General features: G+C 42.0%; 1 protein-coding gene across 1 annotated transcript in view; it reads right to left on the bottom strand.

Annotated features, from left to right (window-relative positions):
• NUP155 (nucleoporin 155) overlaps positions 1–10,532 on the bottom strand; it is a 35,529-nt gene that overhangs the window by 22,944 nt on the left and 2,053 nt on the right. Inside the window, exons 3-11 of the mRNA XM_065662533.1 lie at positions 10,322–10,418; positions 9,116–9,186; positions 8,439–8,531; positions 7,457–7,623; positions 6,895–7,000; positions 6,284–6,357; positions 5,887–5,978; positions 5,648–5,745; positions 5,402–5,554 (exon numbers count right to left, since the gene is read on the bottom strand). Of these exons, the coding sequence (XP_065518605.1) occupies positions 5,402–5,554; positions 5,648–5,745; positions 5,887–5,978; positions 6,284–6,357; positions 6,895–7,000; positions 7,457–7,623; positions 8,439–8,531; positions 9,116–9,186; positions 10,322–10,418 (951 nt within the window). The remainder of the gene's footprint in view (positions 1–5,401; positions 5,555–5,647; positions 5,746–5,886; positions 5,979–6,283; positions 6,358–6,894; positions 7,001–7,456; positions 7,624–8,438; positions 8,532–9,115; positions 9,187–10,321; positions 10,419–10,532) is intronic.

Below are 10,532 nucleotides of genomic sequence, written 5' to 3'. Positions count from 1 at the left end.
GCCTGCTCTAGTAAGTTCCATGGACTATTACCCACTCCTGGTGATCCATGTAGGTGCTAGGGATATAGGTAGTAGTAGACTGGGGACCATAAAGAAAGACTACAGAGCCCTGGGAGAGGTGGTTAGGGGCTCCGGTGCTCAGACAGTCTTTTCGTCAATTCTCCAGGAAACAGGAGAGGACCAAGAAAAAGTTAGGAGGATTAGCCAGGTTAATAAATGGTTAAAAGGGTGGTGGCATAGTAAGGGGTTTGGGTGTCTTGAACACGGGACTGAAGTTAGTAGGCCAGGTCTACTGGGGGCTGGTGGAGCTGCTCTGGTAAAGAAGAGGAAGAACAGATCTGGTAGGAGGCTTGCCAGACTGGTCAAGGAGGCTTTAAACTAGATGTGCTAGGAGAGGGGGGAATCATTCCATCCAATACACCCAGTCAGTTGCCAACACCTATAATAAATGCTCGAAACAATGTACATACATTCCGACTGCTCCAGCCAACGAGTCGGCTTCAATTGGAGCTTGGCTCAGATGCCTCTACACAAACGCCCATAGCATGGGGAACAAACAAGAAGAATTAGAGATGTGTGTACATCTACGGGGTATGATATCATAGGCATCACAGAAACATGGTGGGATGGCTCCTCTGACTGGAGTGTTGGAATGGAAGGTTACAGGCTCTTTAGAAAGGACAGGCCCGGCAGGCGGGGAGGGGGAGTTGCCCTTTATGTTAGGGATAGGCTGGAGAGTACGGAACTCTGTCTGGGGGCAGGTGAGCAGTTTACAGAGAGTTTGTGTGTCAGGGTTAAAGGGAAAACAGCTGTGGGAGACATTACTGTGGGGATCTGTTACAGGCCGCCTGATCAAGGAGAACCTGTGGATGAAGCACTCTACAGACAGATAGGAAAAGCCTCACACTCACAGGCCCTTGTTCTCATGGGGGATTTCAACCACCCTGACATCTGTTGGAACGATGGCACTGCACGGCACAAGCAATCCAGGAGGTTCCTCGGTTGTGTGGAAGACAACTTCCTTCTGCAAGTAATAGAGGAGCCGACAAGGAGAGGTGCCATGCTTGACCTTGTGCTCACCAACAGGGAAGGGCTTGTTGAGAATGTGGTACTCCAGGGCAGCCTTGGATGCAGCGATCACGAGATGGTCGAATTTGAGATCCCCAGGACAGTGAGAAGAGCGTGCAGCAAGCTCACTGCCCTGGACTTCAAAAGAGCAGACTTTGGCCTCTTCAGGAGCCTGCTTAGTAAGGTTCCATGGGATAAACCCCTGGAGGGCAGAGGGGCCCAAGACTCTTGGTTGATATTCAAGGATCACCTGCTACAGGCTCTGGAGTGCTGCATCCCAACTAGAAGGAAGTGCGGCAGAAGGGCCAGGAGACCTTCTTGGATGGATAAGGAGCTGCTGAGGAAAATTCAAAGGAAAAAAGAGGCTTATAAAGAATGGAAACAAAGAGAGGCAGCCTGGGTAGAGTACAGGGATGTTGTCCAGGAAGCTAGGGACCAGGCTAAGGCCCAGTTAGAATTAAACCTAGCCAGGGATGTTAAGGATAATAGGAAGGGATTCTACAGGTACGTAGCAAACAAAAAACAGACTAGGGACAAAACAGACCCCCTGAGGAAGCTTTCGGGAGAACTGGCTACACAGGATTTGGAGAAGGCTGAGGTTCTGAATGACATCTTTGCCTCGGTCTTCACTGGCAAAGGCTCTGACTGCACCACCGAGTTCTTAGAAGGTAGATGCAGGGGCTGTGAGAATGAAGACCTTGGGCCCACTGTAGGAGAGGATCTGGTTCGAGACCATCTTAAAAATCTGAACGCGCACAAGTCCGTGGGACCTGATGGAATCCATCCGCGGGTCCTGAAGGAGCTGGCGAATGAAGTTGCTAAGCCCTTGGCCATCATACTTCAAAAATCATGTCAGTCAGGTGAAGTTCCCGACAACTGGAAAAAGGGAAATATAACCCCCATTTTCAAGAAGGGGAAAATGGAAGACCCAGGGTATTACAGACCAGTCAGTCTCACCTCTGTGCCTGGTAAAATCTTGGAGCACATTCTCCTGGAAGGCATGCTAAGGCACATGAAAAACAACGAGGTGTTTGGTGACAGCCAGCATGGCTTCACTAAGGGGAAATCGTGCCTGACCAATTTGTTGGCCTTCTATGATGGGGCTACAGAACTGATGGACAAGGGTAAAGCAGTTGATGTCATCTACCTGGACTTGTGCAAAGCGTTTGACACTGTCCCACACCACATCCTTCTCTCTAAATTGGAGAGATATCAATTTGATGGATGGACCACTCAGTGGATAAAGAGCTGGGTGGATGGCCACACACAAAGAGTTGTGGTCAATGGCTCAATGTCTGGCTGGAGACCGGTAACGAGTGGTGTCCCTCAGGGATCGGTGTTGGGACCGGTCTTGTTTAACATCTTCATCGCTGACATGGACAGTGGGATTGAGTGCACCCTCAGCAAGTTTGCCGATGACACCAAGCTGTGTGGTCCGGTTGATACGCTGGAGGGAAGGGATGCCATCCAGAGGGACCTTGACACGCTTGTGAGGTGGGCTGATGCCAACCTTAATGAAGTTCAACCATGACAAGTGCAAGGTCCTACAGCTGGGTCAGAGCAATCCCAGGCATGGCTACAGATTGGTCAAAGAAGAGATTCAGAGCAGCCCAGCAGAGAAGGACTTGGGGGTGCTAGTCGATGAGAAGATAAACATGAGGCAGTGTGCGCTCGCAGCCCAGAAAGCCAACTGTATCCTGGGCTGCATCAAAAGAAGCGTGACCAGCAGGTCGAAGGAGGTGATCCTGCCCCTCTACTCTGCTCTTGTGAGACCTCACCTGGAGTATTGTGTGCAGTTCTGGTGTCCTCAACATAAAAAGGACATGGAACTGCTGGAACGAGTCCAGAGGAGGCCGCGAGGATGATCAGTGGACTGGAGCACCTCCCATATGAAGACAGGCTGAGGAAGTTGGGGCTGTTCAGCCTGGAGAAGAAAAGGCTGCGTGGGGACCTAATAGCAGCCTTCCAGTATTTGAAGCTGGGTTATAAGGATACTGTGGAGGAACTATTCATTAGGGACTGTAGTGACAGGACAATCACGAATCACTCCCTGCCTGCCAGGCCTGTCTTTTCTAAAGAGCCTGTAGCCTTCCATTCCAACATTCCAGTCATAGGAGCCATCCCACCATGTTTCTGTGATGCTTGTTATATCATACCCCGTAGACATGCACACATCTCTAATTCCTCTTGTTTGTTCCCCATCCTATGGGCATTTGTATAGAGGCATCAGAGCCGAGCTCCAAATGAAGCCGGCTCATTGCCTGGAACTGCTGGAATATCTCTGCATTGCTCCAAGCATTTATTATAGGTGTTGGCAACTGACTGGGTGTGTTGGGATGGAATGATACCCCCCTCCCCCAACACATCTAGTTTAAAGCTTCCTTGACCAGTCTGGCAAGCCTCCTATCAAAACTGCTCTTCCCCTTCTTTGTCAGATCAGCTCCACCAGCCTGCAGTACACCTGGCCTCCTAAACTGAGTCCCATGTTCTAGATACCCAGACCCCTGATGGGTGGGAACTGTTGAGATAAGACTCCAAGATCTATTGCCTGGGAGAAGGGTGTGAGGAACTGAAATGGGACTCTATGGAACATTGTCTCAGAGAGGCCTCCTTTGTGTCTTAATTTTACTCTTGGGATCATGAAGGGAACCGGTCTGACACTGGGGTTTTCTCCAGGTGGACCCTGACAGGAGGCTGGAATTTCCTTTCTCACGCCAGATGCTTCTCCCATGGCCAGATCTTTCCAGAACAGGTGCTGGACTGATCCAGTAGCAGAGAGTCAGTGCAGTCAGGGCAGCAAACGTGACTTACAAACTTGCTCCCTGAAATGCAAGTTTTAACCAGCCCTGAGACTTCCTATGATATTTGGGAATGCCTGTGTTGTCCAGAGCAGCATCACTTAACAGAGTCCGAACCTTGGTACGTTTAGTCAGCTACAGTCACATTGATGTATCATCCCAGATTATGGAAAAACAGCAGCCATACAGGTCAGGGCAGTGCAAAGGTAACTTTTAACTCTGCTTCCACAGCTTAGCTCCACAGGCACCATACTCAGAATCAGAATCAACTACATTTGAGAAGACCTTTAGATCATGAAGTCCAACAGTTACCCCAGAACTGCCAAGTCCACCACTAAATCATGTTACTAAGGTTTCTGAACACTTCCAGGCATGGTGATTCCACCACTGCCCTGGGCAGCCTGTTCCAATGCCTGAGCACCCTTTCTAAAGAAATTTTTCATACTATCCCATGTAAGCCTCCACTGGTGCAGCTTGAGGCTATTTCCTTGGAACCTGGGAGAAGAGACAGATCCCTACCTCACTACAACCTCCTTTCAGGTAGTTGTAGAAAGGGATAAAGCTCTCCCTGAGCCTTCTCTTCTCTAGACTAAACCCCTCCAGGTCCCTCAGCCATTCCTCATGAACAATGGGGTTGATTGAATAATGGGATTGTAAATGAGTAACTTCAAGGACATTAGGCTTTATTAGCAACTATAGAGATAAGGAAATGGCTAAGATAAGCATTGTGCAAGAATGGGCCAGAACCAACCAGGTGGTTACTGACATGACAACGATCCTAAAACGAACTGATGAAGGCGTGGTATAATGTTTTATGATGTAATGTATAAGTAACTGTCCTGTCCTGGTTTAAACCCAGCCACTCCCTCACTCCCCTTTTCCTCCCCCCACTCTCCGAGGGATGGGGAGGAGAATCGAAAGAATGTAACTCCCATAGGTTGAGAGAAGAACAGTCCAGTAACTAAAGTATAACACAAAACCACTACTGCTACCACCAGTAATATGCTATGACCTCATAGCAGCCTTCCAGTACCTGAAGGGGCCTATAGGGATGCTGCGGAGGGACTCTTCATCAGGAACTCTAGTGACAGGACAAGGGGTAATGGGTTAAAACTTAAACAGGGGAAGTTTAGATAGGATATAAGGAGGAAATTCTTTCCTGTTAGGGTGGTGAGGCACTAGAATCGGTTGCCCAGGGAGGTTGTGAGTGCTCCATCCCTGGCAGTGTTCAAGCCCAGGTTGGATGAAGCCTTGTGTGGGATGGTTTAGTGTGAGGTGTCCCTGCCGTGGCATGGGGGTTGGAACTAGATGATCTTGAGGTCCTTTCCAACCCTAACTATTCTATGATTCTATGATACTTTAGGGGGAGTATAGAAGAAAAAAAAAGGTTGAATAACACATGAACAGAGTTCTTTGCATGACAACCTTCCACTTCAAAAAATCTCCCGTTATTGTAAAATCAGTGTGATAATGACTGTGACACACACACACACAGAGAAAAGTCAATCTCACCAGAGCTGTGCACCACTACTTACCTTTGCTATAAAGAGCTCTGTGAACCTTTGAGGGCTTCTCCACATTAGAAGAAGCTGAAAATCCAGGTGGCAAACGGATGTGAACCAAGGTTAACATGGAGGGACGAGCTGTTGGATGTTTAAATTGTGAAGTACTAAAGTACAGTCGTACGCCTGTACAAAAAAAAAAACAGGTCACAATTTTGCTAAACCATGCAAATGCCATTTATCAGTTTAAAAGGGGGGCAATTAGCATTTTTTTCTTACCTGCATGTGTGACTGCTAGTAGTTGACAGTCTATGGATTCAGAGTTTTCAATTGCTGCTATTTGAACAATAGGCTTAAATACAGAACGATCTATTGTTCTAAAAAAAAGACCAAACCACAAAAAAAAAATATATATACTCTCCATACAAAGAAATAAGCAAACAAAAGTCTTCAAAAATACAGCATGAAACTATTGGCTTTAAAGAGAACCTACAACCTTACAATTGTCATGAACATACCTGGCAATGCTCCCAGCAGCAGACACTATAGCATTTTGTGAAAGAGAAGTAACCCTGGTCATTCCTTCACCATCTTGACCCAAATCATAAACCTGCAATTCAATAATACACCTTAGCGATTTACAGGTGCATTAATTAATACAGCCTAGCCAATCAAACAGCAATTCAAACTCTGCTTTTAATTTACCCTCATGTTACCATAAAATTGAGGGGAAGACCAAAAGGCCACTCTTTCCTCAGAAGGAAGTATTTTAGGTCATCAGCACACTTTTTACAGAAAGATAAACTGGATTATTATCCTGACATACCTACATGGAATTCCCAAGTATTGAGGAAAACTTGTAAGTTATATTCACATTATTAACACAGCCAACACTCATTAGAAGGCGGCACATACCTGCAGAACTCCTTTTTCTGAGCGGGTGTATAAGATATTTCGAGAGTTGTCAACGGCAATTTGAACTACAGGATCTGGTGAAGGGGCAGAAAAAGGGGAGAACCAGCAAATCAACACGGGATTTGGCGAAAACAAGTTTAAGACAGAATACAAAATAATTAATCATAAGTTAACAAAAACTTCAGAAGTCACACACAGGACTTCCACCAGAAGTGATTTAAACAGCAATCAATTCCACAAATCATTAGTAAACAAAAAAAAAAAAGTCAAAAAATTTTATATTTTCACATTAATTTTTCACTGAACAGTGAAACAGAATAAAATCATTACTTACAGATTCTACATTTTGCAGTGATCCCACTAAGCACATACTAGTTTTGTACTAGAGAACACCAACTTTAGTTACATATGTCAAACTTTCCAGGCTTTTGTATCTATATCTGGAACTAGATACACGGGTGACCTGATTTTTATAACCATCAACCATTGCAAGTGTCATTGGCAGTAACTAAATGCTTTGACTGAGGAAACTATTCAGTCTGACTTCGTGGTAATATTATTTTAAGAGGTTACATAAAATTATTAGCTATGTCTTTAATATCAGTACTTACCATCCTCTGAGAATGTGAACTGCAGCAATGAAGGAATAAGGAAAGACAGCGCACTCTTTGAATGATTAATTTTTCTACAGCGTTGGCTAAACCAGCCTGCTTCAGCCTACAATTTAAAATAAATATTGTGTTGAAAGAAAAACAAAGAAGCACACATACACAACCTCCCCCCAAAAAAAACCCAGTAGTTAATATAAGTTACTAACAGGACAAGTATGAAAGCAAGCAAAACTAACTACACACCACTGACTTAATTGAAAAAGTATGTACTATTCAAGTAAAAGAAATAGGTGATCATTAAAGGTGACCATCATAAGGAAAATTTTACATGAAAAAGGGTGGAGGATGTCACAATTTTATTTCTGAAGTTGACCAAAGCTACATTGCTATTCCTCATGTAATTACTACTCCTCCAAAGAAAATGGATCTACACTAAGTTGTCAGAGCTGCTACACAACCAAGCGATGCACAATTATGTAAGAAAAAAGATGGCAAACCTGACTGTTTTAGGATTTTTAGCGCCTAGGTGCCACAACCATGAAATAATGAAAAATATAGTCACCTGATATGCTACTTCATATAAGCAGCCATCTTTTCCAGCCAAAAAGATACGCCCATTATCACTGGATGTTATTGCCATAACGCAAGTATTGTCAGTTGGAAGTGAATAGAGAGGATCTGGTAGCAGCTGCATTCCACCAGACATACTGTCATTGAGTGATCCAGCACCTTAAATAAATAAATAAATCCTCTTTAAGATTCTGAATCGCTGCAATAAACATTATGGGTCTGTGATAAGAAGCATTTCAGAAAACAGAAAAGAGTAATTTTCATAAATACTGAACATGCTCTGGAATAGGTGTTCTCCAAAGTGAACTGCAGAGTAACAAATCTGTTTTTAAAAAAAAAAAAAATACAGCAAATTCTCTTTATAAGTTTCCAAATAAGAAAATGGAATGTATTTCATTTCTATACATTGTCATCTCCTCTAAATCGCAACAAGCCCATACCACAGATTTCTTTTTTTGTCTTTCACATCAAGATAGTATAAAAATAGAGCAAAAGACTGTAATCCTCTTACTTTCTCCGAACAGTTTTATATTTTCTCTATTAATATATATGGCATAAAAAAAAGTCTTATCAGATTCTCAGTTCTGTGGTTGGAATACAAATGCCAACCAGCTTAACGACCTGCATTCACCAGCTCAAAGATTCATGCTCCATCTCTTCTCTGTCTCTCCAACATGCTGTTTACTTAACAGGAGTACCTGTTTTTGAAAACTCTTTTTATGTTAAACAGGTGAATAATGCAATTCAATGCTCCTATGGGAGTTTCAAGTTTCAGCAAGTGCACAACCCATAAAAACTACTTCCCCCCATCCATAATACAACTTAAAAATTAACAAGGCGGTTCACACATGGTCATTTTCTTTTTTTCATTATTATTCTTAAATGGTTGCTAATAAAAAAATCATGTATATTTGTTAATGCACAACTGCACTGATAGTTGAGATGGGAAGGTAACAGGAAGGCGAGAGAATTACCTCCTTGTATATTAGCACAACTGAGCCCTAAAATCACAATATCCACAGGGGTAGCCAGAACAAGTAAGTGTCGTACATGTGGTTGGAAGATACCTAAAAAAGAGAAAACAAAATACTGGTTTGCAGTCAGCCTCTCAGATCAAATGTCATATCCAAAGTGTCCACGAGAAAGACACACAGACTGATTAGAGGAAATACATCATATTCAAGATAGAACGATCTGTGAAACTCTAGAATCAGGAAGGAGTTTCCGTCATTGGTTCAGCTTCCAGTTCATGAAATAAAGGATCTTTAAAATTACATTTTCCTAATAAACATGCATCTTTTAAACTCAGTCCTATTGCAAATTCAGCTGTGACTTCAATGTTATCTGGGTATTAGCTACCAAAAGAGCTGGAACACCTAGAAACCAGGATCTCATGGAAATTATCACTTGAATGTCTAAATTTATGAACAACGCAATATTAGAGTATGATGTGGAAAAAAATGATTGATAAATTATGTATTATTTTTGGCTTGTAAATAATTTCATGTTTTTAAACCCAAAACAAACCCATGTATCATATGTTTACATATATACACACAAAACAGATTTTTACATATGTATACATATATATAAAGCATATATAGAAGGTGCAGTAACTGCCTAATTCTAGTCACTGTCATGTACTTCTTACCTCCCTTTGGCTTTACAAGACCCACTGCAAGAATAGTTTCACTAAGTCCATCAAAATAAGCCAGATCTCCCCTGTCAACAAACAAAAGCAAAAAAAAAAAACAACTTGCATAAAACTCGTTGTCTAGTATCACATAAGGTAAATTTAATCACATTCTGTATATTTAAACAATAATTATTTTAGCACTCTGAAGCCATCTACACCTTTTGCTTTGAGTGAAAGGTCTAGCAGAATAGAATGACAGAGAAGTTTTGCGACTAAACTATATAGGCAATCATTTCAGCTGCTTGGAGTGCCTACAGCTGAGTGTCAAACCTGATGCCCAGCTGCATTGTTTTGTATTTTTTGATTTTGTTAATTCATACTCTGAATTACACAGTGCTTCATCTACAATATGGATTCACATCAAGACGGAGAAACTTACAAGATTCTCCCCCACTAAAATTACCTAAATCAAGAATTCCTAACCTACTTCCCAGCACCTTATGAGTAACAGCATGCAGTGTTATTTGGGGAATGTATTTAATACACTGTGGCACAATGTAAATGCATGGATAGGAGCTATGTGAGCCACAATCTGAACTTTTATCTTTTCAGGAAATGCAACAATATGTAGAAAGCAACTCTTACTAAAAGAATTCTTACTACAGAGGCAAAGAAAGAAGAAAACCTGCAAATTACAAACATATCACTGCCATTTGAAAATATAATCAAGTTTTTTTTTTTTAGTTTTATACATCTTTAAAATAAGCTAGGCAGGAGAGCTTCAATCACAATACTTCTAAGTAGTAATGCTGTATTACTTACCATTGTGGAAATTATCAGCAACATGCATCAGAGTACTTACTAAATCTACTTAGTAAACTTAGGCAATTAGTGTAATTTTTTTCTACTTTTTTTTTTTTTTTTTAATAAGCAAAGTCAAAGCATAAATACAACATAAGTTTAGGGTTAGCTATGTCTAACCCTAAGCAAACCCCTTTCGTTCACCTCAGGATGATTTGGCAGCAATATTACTAACTCTTAAAAATCCTTAAAACCTTACTATTTAAAACTTTTAGTAAAACTTGAAAGAAATCAAGATCAGGTAAACTGACTGTCACACCTCTGAGCTACCAGTAAACAATCTCTCCTTACTGCAGTCACTTAATTCCATGATAATACCAATAATACCATATGCCTGCCAAGAATGCGTTCTTTACATACCCGTCTTCATAGTTCCACATAAAGATGTCACTGTCAATAGTCAGCCAAGCTCTACTAATTTCTGGAAATACTCCCATCATACAATTGCACTGCATATCTGAAGTTCTGCTGATGTAAGGACTAAATGCATTTTAGCTAGCAAAGGTAAAATCCCTTTTGGAGCATTCAGAAAAGAAATAGTATTACTTTATATACAGTAGTACACAAACTG

This window comes from Lathamus discolor, chromosome Z (assembly GCF_037157495.1).
Source record: "Lathamus discolor isolate bLatDis1 chromosome Z, bLatDis1.hap1, whole genome shotgun sequence".
NCBI lineage: Eukaryota > Metazoa > Chordata > Aves > Psittaciformes > Psittacidae > Lathamus > Lathamus discolor.
Note: the sequence above shows the minus strand (reverse complement) of the source record. Positions and strands in the feature narration are given on the sequence as shown.